Source organism: Anomaloglossus baeobatrachus, chromosome 1, assembly GCF_048569485.1.
Source record: "Anomaloglossus baeobatrachus isolate aAnoBae1 chromosome 1, aAnoBae1.hap1, whole genome shotgun sequence".
Lineage (NCBI taxonomy): Eukaryota > Metazoa > Chordata > Amphibia > Anura > Aromobatidae > Anomaloglossus > Anomaloglossus baeobatrachus.
In genome coordinates, this window is record NC_134353.1 from 127547164 (window position 1) to 127571112 (window position 23949).

The 23949-nt window shown below is 47.9% G+C and overlaps 1 protein-coding gene across 3 annotated transcripts in view; it reads left to right on the top strand.

The window, feature by feature from the left end:
• SPATA18 (spermatogenesis associated 18) overlaps positions 1-23949 on the top strand; it is an 88853-nt gene that overhangs the window by 38766 nt on the left and 26138 nt on the right. For 2 of the 3 annotated variants that reach the window (XM_075334149.1, XM_075334143.1), the window contains exons 2-8: positions 2929-3034; positions 5865-5971; positions 10974-11092; positions 11419-11514; positions 12388-12516; positions 16208-16442; positions 16838-16996. In XM_075334149.1, the coding sequence (XP_075190264.1) occupies positions 2929-3034; positions 5865-5971; positions 10974-11092; positions 11419-11514; positions 12388-12516; positions 16208-16442; positions 16838-16996 (951 nt within the window). The remainder of the gene's footprint in view (positions 1-2928; positions 3035-5864; positions 5972-10973; positions 11093-11418; positions 11515-12387; positions 12517-16207; positions 16443-16837; positions 16997-23949) is intronic. The other variant, XM_075334156.1, reaches the window with a different exon arrangement.

The window sequence follows — 23949 nt, forward strand, 5'->3', positions numbered from 1 at the left end:
CATGACTGAAAGTTCAAAAGACGTGTACGTGACTTGTCTTCTGACCTTCAGGTCATGCACAGTGTGCCTAATGAAGTCGGGAAGCGTACATCTGGTTTCAAAGGCACTGCCGAAATGAGCCGCCGCATATGTTAGATTTCCAGGAGCTGGTGGTGACACCAGCTTGTGGAAATAATATCATGCTCACAGGAGCGTGATAACACGGAAAGAGAGCCGACTAGTCTTGGTAACTAATGCCCCTGTGACTAGTCAAGACCCTAATTAGCATAGGGACAACGAGGTTTAGAAGTTGTTTTTCTAAACATTCCTATTAGTGAATAGTGTTATACAGGGCTGGTTAGGGAGATAATTTAAGCATACAGGTATCAATGCTGCTAGGTTGGAGGACAAAAGGGACCTGACAGGTTGCCTTTTATAGTGTTTATAGAGATGATAGGTTCCTGTCATTACATCACACATAGAGAAATTTATTTTAACTATAAATGCTGGAATTTTTTCCCAAGTTCTCAAAATGTAAGTGTGCCACCCCCACGTCAGCAGACAGGCTGCTCGGATCCGGATCCGCAGTGGTTCGAGGGGTCTCCGGAACCGGGGGTCGTGCGGACACTCAAATAAAAGAAAGGTGCATAATATGTACAGGGAATTGTTGTAGATACTTCGTGACGCCACCCACGGTGTGTGGTAAGATGGAGTACCACCGCTGCTGTTGGGCAGCACCCGAGGGCGATGGAATGGCAGCTGGTTGTTAACCCCTCCGTGGGTAGGGGTGGATGCCCCAGGGCTCAGTGTCCAGAACGCGGGAGGTGATGGCTGTTGGTGGTGATACACCGGGCCAGACCGGGGAGTGTTGGTGTACTCACAATTGAATAATTGCACACAAGTCTGCTGGTAAACCAAGGTGTCAGCTGGCTGCCGCTTCAGGGTGTATACGGTTCCCACACCCGGCTGGTGTACCAATGTCCCTTCCACCGGCACTCTGTATTTTCCTTCTATTTTAGACAACCTTGTATGGAACGGGGAAGTCCACTCCCGGTTTGGTTTTGGTTGGGAGATGTGCCCGCGAAAACTCACCCTTGGGATCTCTGGGTTGTTGCGGATACGCTATCCCCCGCGTTAGAGCGAAACGCCAGCCCATCTGGGCTAACACTCTAGAACAATGTCTGGAATCTTGCTCCCGGCCTGGTTAATTAGAGAAGGGGCTTGCAACCGTCTTCTAACTAGGGTCCAGGTACCCCGCCTGTGCACGGTTTCCGGACCGGATCTCCGCTGTCGGTCCTAGCGGGCTCCAACCCAGTCCCGGTCCACTCTGGATTTCCCGTGACCGGACTCCCGTCGCCTTTGGACACGGTCCACTGCTTGCCACCTAGCCAGTAGACCAGGGCCACTACCATGGCTACCCTTCACTAGGCTCCGATTTAAACTTGAGCTGCCACTTGAACTCAACTTTGACTCTCACTAGTTTTCTCCCTCGGATCCTCAAGACCCCTAGGTAGGCGCTCCCAATCCGCCTGGTCCCGCCCACTGGTGTGTCCTTCCTACCCTGAGGGGGGTGGCTAGGATTTTGTGGCTGATGGAACCTGGTGTGGGATGGTGTTGTGTGGGGTGTATGATTTTCTGTGACCACCTGGCGGTGCCAGGGCGTCACATAAGTACGATCTACAGTCCTGTTTAATGTCACATACTTGAAGCAAATAGTAGATTGCTGGATTGACAAAAGTTGTAAATAAAAGTTATCACCAGATTCTGTTAGATTAAAAGCTTATTCTCCATTATACATGTCCATTTTCTAAGGAGCTGTAAAAGGCCTTCAATTGGGGACAATGAAGCTGCTGCTGTACTGCCACATCTTTGACTTCATGCAGAACAGAGCTTGGTGGGGCTGTGCTGCAGTGACTCGTTTAGGTTCCTTGTGTGGCGCCCCTGAGGCTCTTGTCACCACAGAGTATTGCACCTTATTTAAGGTGTGTTATTCGCCTCGGGTAAGGAGGGGGTTAATCACCGGTGTTCCACATTCACACTTTACACACAGCTTAGGAGCCTTCTCACAAAGGGGATGGCTCGGGGTGGATAGGGCGGTGGCCATCATGAGGCATGGAACTTCCCCGGTCACTGAAGCCAGCCAGCTGGGGGGGGCGGGTTCCACTTGGGGTAGAAGTAAGAGCAAACTCACACGATCTTCAGTCAGTCTTCGCAGGACACCAGTTCTGGGACACGACACCATCACCATTTTCTTCTCTTCATGGGATCTGCAGCTTGGAGCAGAGGTTCCTCACGGCTGGAAGGGCAACTCTGACACAGGAATTTCTTCTTTCAAACATTGGTGACTGCTTCTAACTTATCCGAGGTCGACAGGGGTGAACAGTACTACCCGGGCGAACGGTACAATGAGTGAGTAAAGACACCTGGAACCGCAGCATCTGACTCGGACTCTTATTACCGGCGCTGCCACCCCACTATTCTCCTCATCATCCCTCCCGGGGCCCAATCCGCCTGTGGGGAGTGATACCATCTTTGGCTGCTATTACTATCTGCCCCGGAGGACAGCGACAGCTAATCTCTGGCCGTGTACCACAGGTGGCGTCATGACAATCATCCTATTACAACCCCCATCATCCTCCCTCCTTATTGGTGTATACCTCGGGGCACGAAGCCGGGCGGGCCACCACAACATCCCAGACAACCACACTGGCCCGGTGAGGAGTAACTCGGGTACGAGACCCCGTGCCTGATTCCCTCTGCCCCCTGGGTGCTACACTTGCACTGGACTCTACAATGTGTCTGGACCAAACTCTGGAGGATCAGTCGTTATATAATATTAAACGTTTCTAGTTCGTTAAATGTTTATGCTACAGCTTTTTATGCAGCGTCTTTATTATGCATTAGTCAGCCTTATAACTATATTTTATTTTTGTTTTTTTGCATTCACAGATTAATTCTTGTGATCAAAACTTGAACATTTGCTGTGAGCTTCTTGAGCTGAATTCCAAAATCCAGGGGCAGCTGTTCACCATCCTTAATTTCACAGCAAGAGAAGGTAAAAAAGGAAACCATACAAGCGCTCATCGTATGGACACAACATTTACACTTTAGTTAGGCTGCTTTTACACCTCCGGTTTTAGCAGAGCCGGCCAATCCGGCGTCCATAGGCATGCATTGCAAATCGTGCCGCATCGTCCGGATGCGGCGCGATGCATTTTTTTGCCAGACAAAAAACCGTGCCAGGCAACGTTCCATCCGGCCGCGGCATCGGCTAAATCTGCCGCATGCGGCAAAAAACGGACAGAACAGAAGCCCATGCGGCACAATCCGGCACTAATGTAAGTCTATGCAAAAAAACCCGCAACCGGCAGCAAAAAAAAGGTTGCGTTTTTTCTCCAAAGAGCCGGATTGTGCCGCACAGGAAAAACCGGATGTGTGAAAGCAGCCTTATACAGCTATGTGCCAAGGGCAGATATTAAGGACAATAGGTCCCAGAGCACAAAGGGTCCTCTGCCGGGGACCGCTTCATACCATTATTACTTGTTTTTCCTTCCACCTCGATCAACAAAAATTACCTATTATTTCAATCAAGTCTTTATATTGTATTTGTTTTTGTTTTTTGTTTTTATTTTACTTCCTTCCCATGCCTTTGCAGTAACTTTTGCCCCAAACAGAGCGCACTCATTTCATACCTCAATACAACCAAGTACGGTCTGAATCCGTCTACTGCTTCTAGGGTCAATATAGCTTCCCTGAAACAAAAGCAAATATTAGTGTACAATTATTCTTTGTGGCCATTGTGAAAATTCCGAAACTTTTTTAAATAAAGATTGTGATATGAAAAAAGATCGATATATATAACACCCCCATACATTATTATTAAATAAAAAAAAAATGCATTCAACATAAAAATGTGATTTTAAGAAAATCACTCACCAGCTTTTATATATCCTATCTGAGTGCAGCATAATGTACGGCCAGAGACCTCGATTCCAGTGATGTTTCACTTTTTGGACTACTTGCTGCAGTTTTGATAAAATCCCTATTTTATATGTTCCAGATCTAGCAGTCCTTTAAATGCTGAGCCCTGTATAACCTTGCCCACACCACTTGGCAGCTTTGTGTACGCTGTGCATAGACAGAAAACTGCCAATCACATTGGTGTGGGTGGAGTGATATGGAGAACATGAATATGAAGGTCTATGTGGCCGCAGGATTTCTAGTACTCTAGTGATAATTTCCTGCTGATAAAGCATTTATTTGATCAAACTTACATCAAACAGCCCAGTAAGTGACATATGCCTGGAATCAGGGTCTCTGTCTCTACATTAGCAAAAAATAGACAAAACCTGCCTACAGGTTGCCTTTAGGCCCTGTGCGCACGCTGCGGATTTACCGTGGATTTGGTGCAGAAAATGTGTCTAACATTGCTGCAGTCATTCCCCAGCAAATCCTATGGGTTTTAAAAAATGCTGTGCGCACACTGTGGTTTTTTTTTTATACCCGCGGATTTACCCGCGGATTTTCCGCTGCGGAATTAATGAGCATGTCACTTCTTTTCCGCAGGTACCTGCGATTTTTGCCATAGATAATGGTAAAAATCCACAGGGACCAACCTGTGGAAAATCCGTGGTAAACCCGTGGCAAACCGCCGTAAAACCGCATGTGGTTTTCGCTGCGGTTTTGGTGCGTTTTTTTACTGCGGGTGCGGGATTCTTTAAGAGGGTCCGGATTTTTCTTAAGAATATGTCAGTTTCTAGTGCGCACATGGCCTTAAACAGATCAACAAAGACCGGAGCTGCTTTCAGATCAAGTAGCTAAATCCTGCTGACAGATTTCCTTTAAACAATAGGATATTTTCTGATCACACGTTCCATGTCAAGCAAATATATTATTTACAGCCATTAACTGGACATCAAAGCTAAAAAAATATATTGACTTCTTTAGGACAGTCTTGTGGGCATGATCTGTGACATATGCAGAGGTCACTGTGCAGGGAGGGAGGAGGATCTAAGCTTTCCACATCACCTTCCATCAAGCGGGCTTTACACGCAGCGACAGCGCTAACGAGATGTCATTGGGGTCACGGAACTCGTGACGCACATCTGGCCTCGTTAGCGACGTTGTTACGTGTGACACGTACGAGCGACCAAAAGTACTCACCTTATCGTTGATCATTGTCCGGTCGTTGTAATCCCGATTATTGTTGCTGCTTTTGCACACAGGTTGTTCGGCGTTCCTGAGGCAGCACACATCACTACGTGTGACACCCCAGGAACAACGAACTACAGCTTACCTGCGTCCTCCCGCAACGAGGTGGGCGTGTCTTTCCTTCGGCTGCTCTCCGCCCCTCAGCTTCTATTGGCCGCCTGCCGTGTGACGTCGCTGTGACATCGCATGAACCGACCACTTAGAAAGGAGGCGGTTCGCCAGCCACAGCGACGTCGCAGGGAGGTTAAGTGTGTGTGATGGGTACTAGCGATATTGTGCGCCACGGGCAGCGATTTGCCCGTGTCGCACAACCGACGGGGGCGGGTACGATCGGCAGTGACATCGCTAGTGATGTCGCTGTGTGTAAAGCCCGCTTTAGTGGTGTGATCTTTGGTGTTACTTGTTACTTTACATCATCTATCATAGTGGCCACCAACAAGCTAAAAAAAAAACCCAGTTGTGTCTGGTCACTTTCTGTTAATCTGCAAATCACAGACTGAAGGTGAAGACCCATAAGTATATGTGGCGCCTTTATTGTATGTGCCCATTGTCATCGTCATCCAACTGCTTAGCACACAAATTTTGTATTTCCAGTCATTACAGATGAAATTAATATCATTCATTTTTAGATGTAAATGTCTATAAATATTTATCTTTTTATGTTTCTGTTAAAGGTGGTCAGTATGCCGGAGTTGAAACACTTAAGAGTCGCTTTCTGCCATGGCTCGGCACCTGTTTCTCCAACTCTTCCTGCGCTGACAGCAGCTTCTCGCTCCTCCAGGTACATCACCAGAATCACCAGAGGAAATGAGTTAAGCCCCAATCATAAAGGAACGCGTAGTCTGCTGCACTCACCCATACAGGATACTTCAAAAACAAAACCACAAGATGTGGTCTGTCACCTATTTTATTATAAAAGGTGCAGAATTACCGTATTTTTCGCACCATGAGACGCACTTTTTCTCCCCAAATGTTGGGGGAAAGTGGGGGTGCATCTTATGGTCTGAATGTGGCTGCGGGGAGAATGAGGGTGCTGCGGTGGAGCGGGTCATCGGGGGCACGAGCAGGCTGTAGCAGCCTCCCGTGACCACGTGGGCCCGCTCATTACATATGCACTCCCATCCTCCCGCCCATGATCTCTCAGCGCTGACAGGTGGGCAGGGGGATGAGCGGGGTGTGTGTGTATAATTAACAACCGGCCCGCATGATCACCCCTGGCAACTACAGCCTGGAGTGATCATGTGCGGCTGTATTCACTGCCCCCCGTGCATCATTATTAGCGCAGGGTCCAGTGAATCAGTGTACTCATCCATTACCGTGTGTGGAGCCATCCCCCAGCAGCATCGCGATGTCTTCCTGTCTGTGCCGGTCAGCTGATCTGTGTAGAGAGCGGTGAGCACAGCGATAACGTCATCGCTGTGCGCGCCGCTAGTCTCCACACACATCAGCTGACTGACACAGACAGGAAGACATTGCAATGCTGCAGACAACGGCGACGGCTCCACTCAGCGGCGCTGCAGCTGCGATAGGGAGGAAGATGATCAGTGCTGCAGGGAGTGAGGAATGGTTAGTATAAACGTTTATTTTTTTTCTGTGCCATAGGATACAGGCCATATACGAGGATGGGGGTATTTTATGAGCAGGATGGTGGTATATTATGAGCCGGATGGGGGTATATGAGCAGGATGGGGTATATGAGCAGGATGGGGGGTATATAGCAGGATGGGGGTATATGAGCAGGATGTGGTATATGAGCAGGATGGGGGGTATATAGCAGGATGGGGGTATATGAGCAGGATTGGGGGTATATAGCAGGATGGGGGTATATGAGCAGGATGGATGGGGGTATATGAGCAGGATGGATGGGGGTATATGAGCAGGAAGGATGGGGGTATATGAGCAGGATGGAGGGTATATAGCAGGATGGGGGTATATGAGCAGGATGGATGGGGGTATATGAGCAGGATGGGGGTATATGAGCAGGATGGATGGGGGAAAAAGAGCAGGATGGATGGGGGTATATGAGCTTGAAGGATGGGGGTATATGAGCAGGAAGGATGGGGGTATATGAGCAGGATGGATGGGGGTATATGAGCAGGATGGGGGGTATATAGCAGGATGGGGGTATATGAGCAGGATGGATGGGGGTATATGAGCAGGATGCTGGTATATGAGCAGGATGGATGGGGGTATATGAGCAGGATGGGGGTATATGAGCAGGATGGATGGGGGTATATGAGCAGGATGCTGGTATATGAGCAGGATGGGGGTATATGAGCAGGATAGATGGGGGTATATGAGCAGGATCATATACAAGGCTGGACGATCGTTACCAGAATGGGGTACCTTAGTAGAGAATTTGGGTACATTACCCCCATAACAGTGTCAGCAGCAGATCCTCGCCCCATAACAGTGTGTCATGACCACATTTTTTGGTTAAAATTTTATTTTCCTATTTTCCTCCTCTAAAACCAGGGTGCGTCTTATGGTCAGGTGCGTCTTATAGTCCGAAAAATACGGTACTAATAAATCAGGCATTTTTGGAATAGTTGGACTGGTTTAAGTTCTTTTTTTCCCCTGCTTAGATCTGCTTTACATTTTGCACCACTATTTCAGAAAAATTCGAAATGGAGCATTTTATTTTTTTACATTATTATTTTTGCTTCTATATTCCACAGTGGTGTTACTTGAAGCTCACACCTAATTATCTCTGAGCTTTAGGCCTCCTTCACACATCCTTGAAAATCACACACGTTTTTTTCACGGACGTGTCAAAGGTGTGTATTGTCCTCCGTGTGCCGTGTATATGGCACACGTGTGCTCTCCGTGTGCTATCCGTGATAACACACTTAGAACAGGAACTTTCTGCTCACCTGTCCCTGGTGTTGCGGTCCATGGTGCTGATCTCCGGTCTCTGCCCCTCCCCGCTGCTGCTGCTTCTGGCCGCAGTGAAGTGAATATGCAATGAGCATAATGAGCGGCGGTCGGAAGTAAGTGCCAGCAGCGACAGAGACCACAGCGCTGGAGAAGGTGAGTATAGAAATTCTTTTTATTTCACAGGCACGTGTCTTTTTTCCGGTGTGTGTCACACGGATCACATCCATGCGGTCCGTGTGCGGTCCATGTCACACCCGTGATGCCGGAGAAAAACGGACATGTCTACGTGTGGAGCACACGGGCACATATATGCTCCATACGGACACATGGTCCATGGCAAAACACGCACATGAGCGCAGACCCATTGATTTTAATGGGTCTACATGTGCCCGTGTCTCCGGGACGTGAGGAAATGGACCAAACACGTACCGGAGACACGGATGTGTGAAGGAGGCCTTAATAGTATTAGTCTTTTCATATGGGCCAAAATGACTGGTAGTCCCCCAAAGCTCCATGGCCCAGATGTGATTGCAACCACTGCATATAGTTACGCCCCTGGCTGTACACATATTGGCATCGTCACTGTCCCCACTGGGGCCCACAATCTAAGTTCCCTATCAGTATGCCTTTCTAGTGTGGGAGGAAAATCAGTGGAAATCCACACACATAAGGGGAGAACATACTAACTCCTTGCAAATGTTGTCTTTGGTGGGATTTTAGCACAAGACCCCAGAGCTGCAAAGTTACAGTGCTAACCACTGCAATATTCACAGAAATTAGCATGTGTTTTATTATAAAGAGCTCATCCTTACCTTCTGGTCTTAACACCATGTTCTTGCCATGACTGCGGAACCTCTACAATTACATAACACTTTATCAAATTTGTCATATTATAAGACGCATCGGACCATAAGACACACCTTGATTTTAGAGGCTTAAAATAGGAAAAAAATTTGGAGCAAAAATGTGGTCATGACGCACTGTTATGGGGGTAATGTCCCCTAATTCTGTATAATTGTCCCCCATCCTGACCTCCTTCCAGGTAAACATGTCCCCCATTCTGGTACGCATGTCCCCCATTCTGATACGCATGTCCCCCATCCTGGTATGCATGTCCTCCATCCTGGTATGCAAGTCCCTCATCCTGTTATATATGATCCCCATCCTGGTATATATCATCCCCATCCTGGTATATATGTCCCTCATCCTGGTATATATGCTCCCTGTTATGCCGCACACATAAAAAAATAAACTATTCTATTCATCTTCCATCTGCTCCCACAGTGTTCTCTTCTGATGCTGGCAGCTGAGTTTGGCTTGTAATTGGGACAATGCATGATATCACTGCCATGCGGCTCCAGTTACATGCCTACGTCAGGTGCTGGCTAATCCAAAGTTAATATTCACTTCTCCCCACGCCCGGAATTATGGGTGTGTGGAGCAGTGGATATTAATTTTGTTTAATAGCAGACACACGTGTTCTCCCCATCTGCTTCAGTAAGCTAGTGGCTGGGGCAATTACACGTGCCCGCTATTAAAAAATAATGAATATTCACTGCTCCCCACATCTATTATCCTGCCCGCCACTCGGCACCGTCTTCAGTGCCGAGCGGTAGGTGGAATTGTGGGTATGGGGAGCAGTGAATATTCATTTTCTTTAATAGCGGACACGTGATCACCCAGCAGCCAGCCTACTGCAGCAGTGACCCTGCCCCTGCCTCTTGTGATTTGCTCTACCACCGCTGCTGCCCCCCCCTCCCACTCCAGTGAGCCAGATACAAGAGGCATTCCCACTTTCCTCACAAATTCAGGAGGAAAAAAGTGCATCTTATAGTTCGAAAAATATCTTACAGATTTTTATAGAAACATGTATTAGCAAAGACGATTTTTGTAAGTCACATATATGGATAAAAGGGAAATAAGCAGTTTTTACGAGGACACATAAACTAAGTGATTTAGTAGCTCTAGCATTAACTGTGATCCTTTCTAAAATTTTATTGTACCATAGGTTTGCAAAGGCCTAACTAACAAGTAGAAATGTTAATCAACCTCCCCTGATCCAGAACTTACTCTTTGCCATGGCGCTGATCTTTGTTGATCTGTTTAGGGGCTCGCCCACACTGGCGTATAATTTGGAGGAGTGCAATTCGAGAAACTAGAGTTTTTGCCCGTCTGCCTGCCCCTTGGATCACATGTCGTGAGAAGGCCTATCACATCTGCCCCCCTTCTATTTATGCTGGTTGAATCCTTTAACCCATGCCAGCTTTAGTGTGTCTTTGTTGGTCTGTGAGTTTGGGTCTCCCAGACTTTTTGGAGAAAGTTGGGCTGTTCTTATTGCTTGGAGCGGTTGTGGAGTTTACCCATGTTATTTTGTAGCGTCCCTGCTGCTTTTGTTTTTCCTCTTGAATCTCTTATTGTCTTAACCTTTGTGTGTGTGTGCTGTGTGACAGAGTTCTGGTTTTCCCTTGTTTGTCTTTATCTGTGGGTTTCATCACACTCCTGTCCTGTCCCTCCCTGGGGGTAGGGGAGGGGGAATCTGGACTGGTCAGCAGCAGGACCAGGAAGAAGGCTCTGGCATCTCCACCATCAGTAGTGTCCCTGAGATTACGGATAGCATATGGCCCTATAGCTTGAGGGACAACTTAGGAGCCCCAGTTCCCGCTATCCCTTAGTAGTTGTGACAGCTATACTCTAATGTGACCTCGGTTTTAGAGGTGAAGACTTGTCTAAAACCATTCTAACTACTTCAAACAATCCCTTGGCTCAGCAGCTCATGCTGTCTACATTAGGAGAGGTTATTTTAGTCCTCTGTACCTTATGGGAAAATATCATTTTAAAAGAAACAGATTCTTTGAATATAGAGAAACTTGCTTGGGTTAGTAAAGAAAAATGGCATTACATTTCAGGAATCTCTTGAAAGAGACAAACGAATGAGAGACTTGTCATCTTCTCAGGAGAAGGAGCTGCACCGGCTGGAATCGCAGTTGGCATCTACACGTGTGGAACTGAACTCTGTGAGACAAGAGTAAGTTAACAATTAACAATTAGTTATTTCTAGCAATCCATCAAATCCCTGCCACTTCACGGTCTGTGCTCACTCAGCACTGGCAAGGACATCTCTGCGTGTTATTTCACTGCTGCAGCCAATCACTAGCTGCAGCAAGGACCTCAGTACCTACAAATCATTGACTGTAGCTGCTATATATCATCAATGGAAACAGTGATCATGGGTATTTCACAATTTTATATTTTATATCATTTGTAAAAACCATTCATGGCATTGGAGAACCATTCTTTACATATTGCTATGAGATGTAGAGACAATGAATACTTCTTCCTCTCTACTTATAGCCTCCTTGAAGCTCAAATGGAACTGGAGGAAACAAAAACCAAATCAGCAACTACCCTCCTGGCCACCGAGGACGAGATACTGCAGCTAAGAGCAGAGTAAGGGAAACGACCACACTTCAATATTATGATGCTTCATCCACTTAAAGGGAATCTGTCATCACGTATTTGCCACCTAATCTGAGAGCAGCATAATGTAGGGCCAGAGATCCTGATTCCAGTGATGTGTCACTTACTAGGTTGCTTACTATAGCTTTGATAAAATCACTGTTTAATCAGCAGTAGATTATCATTAGAGGACTACTTGGCATGCTGGACTACCTGCAGCACATTCATAAGTTCTGTATAACTGCTAGATCTGCAGCAGAGAAAACATTGATTTTATCGAAATGACAGCAAACAGCTCAGTAAGTGACACATTGCTTGAATCAGGGTCTATGTCTCTACATCATACTGCTCTCAGATGGAGGAGCAAAAACCTGGGGGCAAATTCCCTTTAAAATTTTAATTTTTTGTGTGAGGAGTCTCTTTTCAGATAAAACTATTGCATAAAAAATGAATGGCTGTGTAACCATGATAAACTCTTCTTAAAGGGGTTAAAGGTATACACTTTAAATGTCAGTTATATCTCCCATATACCCTGTTGACAGACTGTACATACTTATTGCACGGGTGAAATGAGAATAAGCTGCTGCTTGACCCCTCAGTCTGAGGTTTGCCTCCCCAGAGGAGTTTAAGATCAGGCATGAATTATTATTATTATTTATTATTATAATTATAATGTGATCGTTATTTACGCTGGTATGGAAGAGTTTTTGGCCTCACTACACATTAGTGTATTGGTCGATCTCGCCTTAAAGTGGCTTGTTTGGTTGAGTTTTCTCTACTTTGTAAGGGCATCTTTCATGTTTTCCATTTTTTCATAATGAGAAATTACAGAAGATGTTTTTTCTTTTCTTGGGATAATCACAGTTTGAGGACGGCTCATGACAAAATGGAACTGAGGAAACTAGAATCAGAGGATGATTATCAGCGTCAAGTACGTCTACTGAAGGATGAGATCTCAATTTTATCAGCTGAGAAGAGTATTCTACATGGCAGGTAAGTAGGATAGGGTAAGATATTCAGCTTCGTTTTCCATGGCAGCAGGTGAATTTGCCATTTTTCTGAGCTAAGAAAAGGTTTTAGGTAGTGATGGGCGGACCTGGACTGTAAAACTCCGAATCCGCTCGGTTTCAAAAGTATCCGTGCACAGATTCCGGACCTGGAATTCTCAGGGAACTCCGGGTACTGATACGGATTTGCGAATCCGGGAAAAGCAGGCGCGTTACCAGTCTCTCCCGCGGCTGTAACACTAGGGCCCGCTCAAACTACTTCCGGGGCTGCTCATTACCGCTCATACATGTTCACTGCTTCACCCGCCCATGGCAATCTCTATGTCTCTGGTTGGTTGCAGTCAGACAGTGCCCCCACCCTGTGTGACAGCATGTCTGACTGCTTAGAATCACAGGCGCTGTGTATGTCCCTATCGTGGTGTATAAATAAATACAAAAAATCGTATACGGTCCTTTCATATTATGATACCCAGCACAGATAAATCATATGGTTATAGGCTGCAGCCCCCAGCCGTGCGCTTATCATGGCTGTGTATCAAAATAAGAGGGACTGCACGCAGCTGTTTAAAAAATTATTAAAATAAATAATTTTTAAAAAATCAGTGTGCGGTTTTCTGACATGAGGTGCAAATTTGGTACTGAAATGTCTACACCAGATTTCAGCGCCAAATTTGCACCTCGTGGCAGAAAACCACACCAAAACAGAGTCAAAACCATTTTTGTTCAATTTTATTTGCCAAGAGATGCAGATTTGTTGCTGAAATTTATACACCTTATTCCTGCACCAAATCTGCATCTCCTGGCAATAAAAACGCTTCAAAACCACATGCATGAGGGAAAATGAGCGGCTCCGTAAGTAATGTTACAGCTGCTCCGGAGACTGGTAAGTATAGAGCGCTTGATCCAATCCCCTTATCCTTTCTACAACCATTGGATTGGATTCTAGCCCCCATAGACTTATATGGAGACCGGTGTCTGAGCAGATACTTGGCATCAACTCTGGGCCGGAACCAGGGTTGGACCTGCCGATCCCGGATATCTGCGGGTCTGCCGTCACTAGTTTTAGGCCATTTTCATTAGCTACTAAAATTATTTTCTTGTTAGAAAAAAAGATGCTGCACTAAGAAATACTGGATTCAGAGTTGTATACTGTGGATTTTGGAGTCAATCCTGCCCCAAAAAAGGAGAACTCACTGCACATACTCTTTGATTAAGCTTCCAGCTAAGTTCAATAGGAAATTACACCTATTGCACACACTCTGCTGTTTACTTATTTATTTATTTATTTCAAAAAGAAGCAACAGATGAATTCTTGGTGTGTTTATGCTAGAAAAATAGCGCTAAGTGTATGTGCCCACGATCAGGACTCACTGCGCCCTGTACGTCAGGGTTCAGTGCGCTGCGGTCTTTCACTTGTGTTTGTTGCGGAAAAAACCAAGCACAGTGGGCATGGGATTTCTAGAAATCCCGTCCACTGTGCTTGTACTGTACAACGCAACGTTTTGGACGCAGCTGAAGCATACTGCGTCCAACACACTGTGAACAATGATCGTGGGCACGCAGCCTAAATCTGACTACTGATTGAATCGAAGCAGAAAAAAACGCCATGCACATAAAACTGTGTAAAAAAACACACACAAAAACTTTTATTTTTAAATCTTTTTTTGATGTACATTCAGAAAAGTCTACTTAAAAAAATCATGTTTTGATAATCTAAAGTCCACATGCTAGAGGTTAGTATGTTTAATGGCTGGAAAAAGTATTGTCTAATCAGACTTTACAAATAATACACAATAGTTTTTTTATTAACATCAGAAATCAATATTCAGGAGTTTCAAGTTACTTCTCCCCTAAAAAAGTATGTACAGTGCCTTGCGATAGTATTCGGCCCCCTTGAATTTTTCAACCTTTTCCCACATTTCAGGCTTCAAACATAAAGATAAAAAAATTAATGTTATGGTGAAGAATCAACAACAAGTGGGACACAATTGTGAAGTTGAACGAAATGTATTGCTTTTTTTTAAAGTTTTTTAAAAAATGAATAACTGAAAATTGGAGTGTGCAATATTATTCGGCCCCTTTACTTTCAGAGCAGCAAACTCACTCCATAAGTTCATTGAGGATCTCTGAATGATCCAATGTTGTGCTAAATGACTGATGATGATAAATATAATCCACCTGTGTGTAATCAAGTCTCCGTATAAATGCACCTGCTCTGTGATAGTCTCAGTGTTTTGTTTAAAGCACAAATAGCATCATGAAGACCAAGGAACACAACAGGCAGGTCTGTGATACTGTTGTGGAGAAGTTTAAAGCCAGATTTGGTTATAAAAAGATTTCCAAAACTTTAAACATCCTAAGGAGCACTGTGCAAGCAATCATATTGAAATGGAAGGAGTATCATCACTGCAAATCTTCCAAGACCCGGATGTCCATCCAAACTTTCATCTCAAACAAGGAGAAGACTGATCAGAGATGCAGCCAAGAGTCCCATGATCACTCTGGATGAACTGCAGAGATCTACAGCTGAGGTGGGAGAGTCTGTCCATAGGACAACAATCAGAATGTACACTGCACAAATCTGGCCTTTATGGAAGAGTGGCAAGGAGAAAGCCATTTCTCAAAGATATCCATAAAAGGTGTCATTAAAAGTTTGCCACAAGCCACCTGGGAAACACACCAAACATGTGGCAGAAGCTACTCTGGTCAGATGAAACCAAAATAAAACTATTTGGGCACAATGCCAAACAATATGTTTGGCGTAAAAGCAACACAGTTCATCACTCTGAACACACCATCCCCACTGTCAAACATGGTGGTGGTAGCATCATGGTTTGGGCCTGCTTTTCTTTAGCAGAGACAGGGAAGATGGTTAAAATTGATGGGAAGATGGATGGAGCCAAATACAGGACCATTCTTGAAGAAAACCTGTTGGAGTCTGCAAAAAACCTGAGCCTGGGACATAGATTTGTCTTCCAACAAGACAATGATCCCAAACATAAAGCAAAATCTACAATGAAATGGTTCACAAATAAACGTATCCAGGTGTTAGAATGGCCAAGTCACAGTCCAGACCTGAATCCAATCGAGAATCTGTGGAAAGAGCGGAAAACCGCTGTTCACAAACGCTCTCCCTCCAACCTCACTCAGCTCCAGCTATTTGCAAAGAAAGAATGAGCAAAAATTTCAGTCTCTCGATGTGCAAAACTGATACAGACATACCCCAAGCAACTTGCAGCTGTAATCGCAGCAAAAGGTGGCGCTACAAAGTATTAACTAAAAGGGGACGAATAATATTGCACGCCCCAATTTTCAGTTATTTATTTTTTTAAAAAGTTTAAAATAAGCAATAAATTTCATTCAACTTCACAATTGTGTCCCACTTGTTGTTGATTCTTCACCATAACATTGATAACCATTTGAAGCCTGAAATGTGGGAAAAAGTTGAAAAATTCAAGGGACCCGAATATTTTTGCAAGGCACTGTAACTTCATTTTTAGCCAGCCAACTTGAACTAATGATTGAAAATTATAACAAAGCCCTAGTTGTGATCAGAATTGCAGTCATCTGATGTGTGATTTTATATGGAAAAGAGAATGATCATATCACACAGATTGGAAATGAACAGCTCTACGTTGCCATGTATCCATTGATTATGTGTGTATAACTACTTGCAGACTTTCCAGAAGCCGTTCTCCTAGTCCAATCCGCCACATCAGCAGATCAACCAGTCCATTTACCAGAAGCGAGTCACCCACTGCTGCCCAGCTCACCAATGCCTCCCGCCACAGCCGGTTGATCTCTCGCTTCAATGATGTCTATGCCAATGATCGTCTAGATGCTCAGAACCTGCTGAGACGTTACATTGAAGACCTAGAGATGGTGCAGAGGATCATTTTCATTGCTACTGTGGTAAGTGACAATTGGTGATTGGTACTGATCACGTACCTTACTCTGTGGAGGTATGATATCAGTACCAGTCACCAATCCAGAGGTTGCATCAGATTTCACCATTCGCCTTGTTGTGATGCTTAACTGCAGCGATCGTAAATGCCCTTTTCTCTCCCTTATGTAACCCGCTAGGCATATCCACTGTAAATGTAAATTGCTGGGTGCTAGTAATTAGCAGCCAGTGACCTACATTTATAGCACTGTAATCACAGGCCACAGAGGGTCTACCTACACGGTCATCTGAGGTTGGGTTGTGTCTCAGAAAACTGCCATCTAATCTGTGCACATACCTTTAATGCCATGATTAAAAAGTTAGTCTTTTTATTATCTACTTTTTCTATTTCTGTTGTGTACAGGAATCCTTCCATGCTGCCAAAATGGCCTTCAGACAATTTAAGCTAAGAGTACGGAAGTCGTTGTCTCCGTCTCACATGGGGCCAGAATCCCTAGAAGATGCTGTGATTGACTACATTGTCCGCAATCTGGATCTCTACGATGTTCAGTCCAGTGTTAATGTAAGGATTTCCTCTTAAAAGTACAAGTAAAATATATCTTTGTACCGTGTTAGCCAGTAGAGATAAAAAAATTGTTTAAAAGAACAGAGAGTCCTCAGTGGTTGATACCTTTTAATGGCTAACTGAAAAGATGGTAATAAGTCACGGAGGCTATGCACAAAAATCACGTCCAGTTCTGACTGATTTAACATTGGGGCATATTTGCTATTGCTGTCTAATATTCAAACTGTGATGACAGTGAGATGATGCGCCCAATCTATCGCTTTGGGTGTGATTGATAGATCTGGTGCATCTTTGGCTCATGTTAGACTCAGTTTCCTTTGTTTCCCTCCTCTTGGTTGGTATACTTTAAAGGGAACCTGTAACCACTTTTTTGGACTATAAGCTGTGGCCACCACCACCGGGCTCTTATATACAGCATTCTATCATGCTGTATATAAGAGCCCAGGCCCTATTCCACCGCAGAGCGACTGTTAGTAAGTATTATAAAGTGATTTTTATGTTGTCACAGCGGCCTGGGCTCTTATATGCAGCATAATAGAATGCTGTATATAAGAGCCCGGTGGTGGTGGCCGCAGTTTATAGTCTAAAAAAGTGGTGACAGATACCCTTTTAAAGGGAATCTGTCCTCTGTTTTTCGCTACCTCATTCAAGAGTAGCATGATGTAGGCAAAGAGACCCTGATTCCAACAATGTATCCCTTAATTTACTGGAACACCTTTGGAAATGGCTTATAATAGAGAAATTAAAATTCAATTCATTTCAACAGCTCTGGTGGACATTTATGCAGTCAGCATGCCAATTACACGCTCCCTCAAAACTTGCAACATCTGTGGTATTGTGCTGTGTGATAAATCTGCACATTTTAGAGTGGCCTTTTATTGTGGCCAGCCTAAAGGTCCAGTCACACTAAGCAACTTACCAGCGATCCCAACAACGATAGGGATCGCTGGTAAGTTGCTAGGAGGTTGCTGGTGAGATGTCACACTGCGACGCTCCAGCGATCCCACCAGCAACCTGACCTGGCAGGGATCGCTGGAGCGTGGCTACACGAGTTGCTGGTGAGCTCACCAGCAACCAGTGACGCGCAGCGTGGAAGATGCTGCGCTTGGTAACTAAGGTAAATATCGGTAACCAACCCGATATTTACCTTGGTTACCACTGCACGGAGCTACACGTGCAGAGAGCAGGGAGCAGCGCACACTGAGCGCTGGCTCCCTGCTCTCCTAGCTACAGCACACATCGGGTTAATTACCCGATGAATGCTGCAGCTAAATGTGCACAGAGCAGGGAGCAGCGCACACTGCTTAGTGTGAAGCCCCACAGGTGTCGTGTCGGTGCATACCTTCAGGGACTCCACGTAGCTGGTGCTGATCACAGGTAGGGAATCTTCGGTTTTGATCGTGACGCCACTCTCAGTATTGCGGCCAGTAGGGACCGCCACTGCAGGTTGAGGGTCGCCTGGGGCTGATGGTATGTGCAGTTAGTTGGAATAGCCTCCTGAGAGTGAGGCAAGCCCCAGGGCCCGATGTAGGTTTGTAGTACCACAAGTCGCAGAATGACTCACACAGGCGGAGCTGTCTTTCAAGGGCTTTACTCACATTTGATGGCAGGGTGAGTAGCCCGGGCGTAGCTGGGATGAACCAGATGGGAACCAGGTATCCTTCAGGCTGACTTTATGAGGGTGACTACTGACTCGCCTTCCTTAGCCCTTGGTGGTTTGGGGTGACCCCGACTTTGAGTCCCTATGGGGGTCACCCAGGGAAGTTGCTGAAGCCTCACTCCCCCTTTTGGTTGCCGTTTGCTTGTTCCCCGGACCAGGCCACTCCAGCTGCTTGCCTCCTGTGACCTATGGGCCCTCACTGCGGTTACGTGGCTGCGGCTTTTGTGGTGTTGTGGTGTGGGCTTTGAGAGCCCCACACCGGCAGGTTTAGCAGAAGAAAGCTGGATCTATCTTCGCTTCGGGATCTGCCGCCCGGTTGGGCCTGGTGCTCTCTAGCAGTCTCCTTACTTCCCACTCCGTGCTTTCTCTCTAGCTGAAGCTGGCTTTCAGGTAGCACTCCTAGTTGACCGTTCTCCCCCGTCAATAGCCACTGCGCGGGCGCTGTTAGACAGCAACAGCCCCACAGGTCTGCTCCTCACTGAGCCCTACGGAGTTCTCTGCTCTAACTGACTCACTGCTCCTCCTCTCCTGTTCTTGCCTACGCCACCTAGCAACCAGACTCTCCACCACACCCCTTGAGAGGAGATGGAGGCTTTTGACCCCCTGCCACTATTCCAGTGGAGGTATAGGCTTTGCCCCCTCCTGGGATCCCCAGGGGTCCTCTCATGGGTACATGTGTGAGACCTGATCACTATGCGCCTGTGTTCCACACCCCGGTCAGCCTTCTGGATTACCTGTATTGTACTGTCCCCAGCACGGGTGCAGTACTCAGTGGTGCCTGACCAGGTCAGGGGCGCCACATTCCCCCTTAGTTATCACCAGCACGTCCTCGGGCTGCAAGACAACATTTTAAAATGCATAAAACATTAAAACATGTAAAACATTTTAAAAGCACCAGGTACCATACATCACCACCCTCCACCCACAAGTCCGTTAACCCACCCAAAACCCTTTCACGTTGGCCGCGACTTCAGCCACTTCTGGCAGGATGTAGAGGCGGCTTACATGGGCTGGTGGTTTCAGGGTATACCTGGCCTGGTGGATCCGCGCCTTCAGCCTCTTCTGGCAGGATGCAGAGGCGGCCTCCACAGTTGGTGCTGACCAGGTACCCTCTTTGTGGTGGAGAGCCAGGCCCCATAAACAGGCATGCTCTCTGGTCGCAGGTGAGCCAAGGCCCTATATACGGACGGGCTCCTCCTGGTTGCAGACGAGCCAAGCCCCTAAACAGGCTGACTCTGGTGGTGGTGGTGCCCTTTTGGTGTAACTATTTACACTGCGAGAGTTTGTGGCTATAGCCAGTTCATAGCCTTAAGGTTTATGGTTTTCTCACAATAGTTTATGTGGGCACATCTCTTAAACTTGAAAACGTTGCAAAACAAAACTTTTCAAACTTTAACTGGTAACTTCTTTCTTTTCTTTACTTTACTCCTCTTTACCAGGGCTTGAGCCTGTATGGCGGTGGCACCTGCTGCTTTCCTGCTCTCTGTCGTCGTCTGTGGTCGTCTCATCCGTAGGTTCTTTTTCTCTGCTTTGTCTTCCTTCTCTTTCTTTAGGACTTTGTGTTACGTCCAGGGCATACAATCCTCTTTCACCTTGATGCATAGTAAACTGGACTGAATCTCCCATCTTTAGATTTCTGCCAGGGTGTCCTCTAGGCAGATGAGCTCTCACATCTCTTCTGTTGACAAATATCCCTTCTTTGATACCAGGTGCTACGATGAATCCATATCCACTTCTCAGATTAAAATCCTCCACTACTCCTCTGAAAAGGGGTCCTCTGGCCTGGGCTTTGGACCTTCTCAGGGCTCGTTTTTCTTGCAGGTCTCTGGCGGTGACTTCTCTTTGCTCTGGAGATGACGGTGCAGAGGATAGTTGCGTTCTGTTGCGGTGTGTCTTACGGGCTGGATTCTGTAGGGTGCAGCTCACAAACTCCCAGGTAAGGCTTTTGGGCAGATCTTCTTCTGCAGATGGTGTCAGGTCTTCCTCATCCCAGCGAGAATAAGGCAGCATCTCTGGCTCTGGGTATGGCTCTGGAGTCAGCCCCTCAACCTCCTGGCCTCCTCCCCCCCTTAGTTCTTCCTGGCACTCCTTGGGTAGCAGTGCTGGGGATGGACTTCTTTCTGCCGGCCCAGGTGGGGAACTCTTTGCCGTGGTTGCTGCGGGAGCTGTCGGGATACTCTTTGGGGTGTGCGGAGGGAGCATGTACCGCTCCACCATCTCCCGTGGGAACTTAGCTTCCAGGTCGGCTTTTAGCTGCCAGTATGCGGAGTCCTCACCTACCAGGGATTGCCTAGCAGGGACTTCCTGAACCTGGGGAGCCTTGTCTGCTCTGGCCTTGCGGGCCGGGGTAAATGGTACGTCAGCCTTGTCTTGGCGGGCCGCGCCTGGCATGGCGGCGGCCTGGTCTTGGCGGGCCGCGCCTGGCATGGCGGCGGCCTGGTCTTGGCGGGCCGCGCCCTGTATGGCGGCGGCCTGGTCTTGGCGGGCCGCGCCCTGTATGGCGGCGGCCTGGATCGGCGTCGCAGCTGCGATGGGATCCGTGCAGGCTGGGCTGGGCGTCGCTGCAGGGACCGGGTCTTGGTGGGCCGAGCAGGGCATCGCTGCGGCGGCCGGGTCTTGGCGGGCCGAGCAGGGCATCGCTGCGGCGGCCGGGTCTTGGCGGGCCGAGCAGGGCATCGCTGCGGCGGCCGGGTCTTGGCGGGCCGAGCAGGGCATCGCTGCGGCGGCCGGGTCTTGGCGGGCCGAGCAGGGCATCGCTGCGGCGGCCGGGTCTTGGCGGGCCGCACCTGGCGTGGCTGCGGCCTGGTTCAGCGTCGCCGCACCGGGCGCCTCTTCAGGGACCGCGGGCGTGGCAGTAGGGGTCGGGGCACTTGCGCTAGCCGGGGCATCACTCGACTCACCCATCGCTGGCAGCATCGGGGTCTGAGTTGTCACCGCCCGATCTGGCACTCGGTGCGCGGCTCTCTCCTCGTAGGCCCGAACCGCCGCGGTCATCCATAGAAACTCCTCGCGTCCCTCTCTGATCAGCCTTCCGACCCTGGCTTCCAGTTGATCGCAGAACTCGGCGAGCTCCCGACACCACCAGGCAGCGGAGCCTGGCTCTGGGTCTCTGCACTCAGACGCCATTTTCTCTAGCAAGCTGCTGGCTTCTCTCCTGCTCCGCCGTCTCCGGACGCTTCCGCTCTCTTCGCTGGCAAGCTCCGAACTCTGCAGGGGATCTCCGGGTAGCCGCACCTCTTCGTGGGCGGTAACTTCTTCCAGCGCGGGCTGCTGTTGTTTTTCAGCGCGCTTTTCATGGTGGCAATATGGCGGCGCTTCCAATTTTTCAAGCGGACCGCCTAGGCACATGGTCACCTGTCTGAACAGGTCTAGTCCTTATCCTGTTCGTGACGCCAGATGTGAAGCCCCACAGGTGTCGTGTCGGTGCATACCTTCAGGGACTCCACGTAGCTGGTGCTGATCACAGGTAGGGAATCTTCGGTTTTGATCGTGACGCCACTCTCAGTATTGCGGCCAGTAGGGACCGCCACTGCAGGTTGAGGGTCGCCTGGGGCTGATGGTATGTGCAGTTAGTTGGAATAGCCTCCTGAGAGTGAGGCAAGCCCCAGGGCCCGATGTAGGTTTGTAGTACCACAAGTCGCAGAATGACTCACACAGGCGGAGCTGTCTTTCAAGGGCTTTACTCACATTTGATGGCAGGGTGAGTAGCCCGGGCGTAGCTGGGATGAACCAGATGGGAACCAGGTATCCTTCAGGCTGACTTTATGAGGGTGACTACTGACTCGCCTTCCTTAGCCCTTGGTGGTTTGGGGTGACCCCGACTTTGAGTCCCTATGGGGGTCACCCAGGGAAGTTGCTGAAGCCTCACTCCCCCTTTTGGTTGCCGTTTGCTTGTTCCCCGGACCAGGCCACTCCAGCTGCTTGCCTCCTGTGACCTATGGGCCCTCACTGCGGTTACGTGGCTGCGGCTTTTGTGGTGTTGTGGTGTGGGCTTTGAGAGCCCCACACCGGCAGGTTTAGCAGAAGAAAGCTGGATCTATCTTCGCTTCGGGATCTGCCGCCCGGTTGGGCCTGGTGCTCTCTAGCAGTCTCCTTACTTCCCACTCCGTGCTTTCTCTCTAGCTGAAGCTGGCTTTCAGGTAGCACTCCTAGTTGACCGTTCTCCCCCGTCAATAGCCACTGCGCGGGCGCTGTTAGACAGCAACAGCCCCACAGGTCTGCTCCTCACTGAGCCCTACGGAGTTCTCTGCTCTAACTGACTCACTGCTCCTCCTCTCCTGTTCTTGCCTACGCCACCTAGCAACCAGACTCTCCACCACACCCCTTGAGAGGAGATGGAGGCTTTTGACCCCCTGCCACTATTCCAGTGGAGGTATAGGCTTTGCCCCCTCCTGGGATCCCCAGGGGTCCTCTCATGGGTACATGTGTGAGACCTGATCACTATGCGCCTGTGTTCCACACCCCGGTCAGCCTTCTGGATTACCTGTATTGTACTGTCCCCAGCACGGGTGCAGTACTCAGTGGTGCCTGACCAGGTCAGGGGCGCCACATTCCCCCTTAGTTATCACCAGCACGTCCTCGGGCTGCAAGACAACATTTTAAAATGCATAAAACATTAAAACATGTAAAACATTTTAAAAGCACCAGGTACCATACATCACCACCCTCCACCCACAAGTCCGTTAACCCACCCAAAACCCTTTCACGTTGGCCGCGACTTCAGCCACTTCTGGCAGGATGTAGAGGCGGCTTACATGGGCTGGTGGTTTCAGGGTATACCTGGCCTGGTGGATCCGCGCCTTCAGCCTCTTCTGGCAGGATGCAGAGGCGGCCTCCACAGTTGGTGCTGACCAGGTACCCTCTTTGTGGTGGAGAGCCAGGCCCCATAAACAGGCATGCTCTCTGGTCGCAGGTGAGCCAAGGCCCTATATACGGACGGGCTCCTCCTGGTTGCAGACGAGCCAAGCCCCTAAACAGGCTGACTCTGGTGGTGGTGGTGCCCTTTTGGTGTAACTATTTACACTGCGAGAGTTTGTGGCTATAGCCAGTTCATAGCCTTAAGGTTTATGGTTTTCTCACAATAGTTTATGTGGGCACATCTCTTAAACTTGAAAACGTTGCAAAACAAAACTTTTCAAACTTTAACTGGTAACTTCTTTCTTTTCTTTACTTTACTCCTCTTTACCAGGGCTTGAGCCTGTATGGCGGTGGCACCTGCTGCTTTCCTGCTCTCTGTCGTCGTCTGTGGTCGTCTCATCCGTAGGTTCTTTTTCTCTGCTTTGTCTTCCTT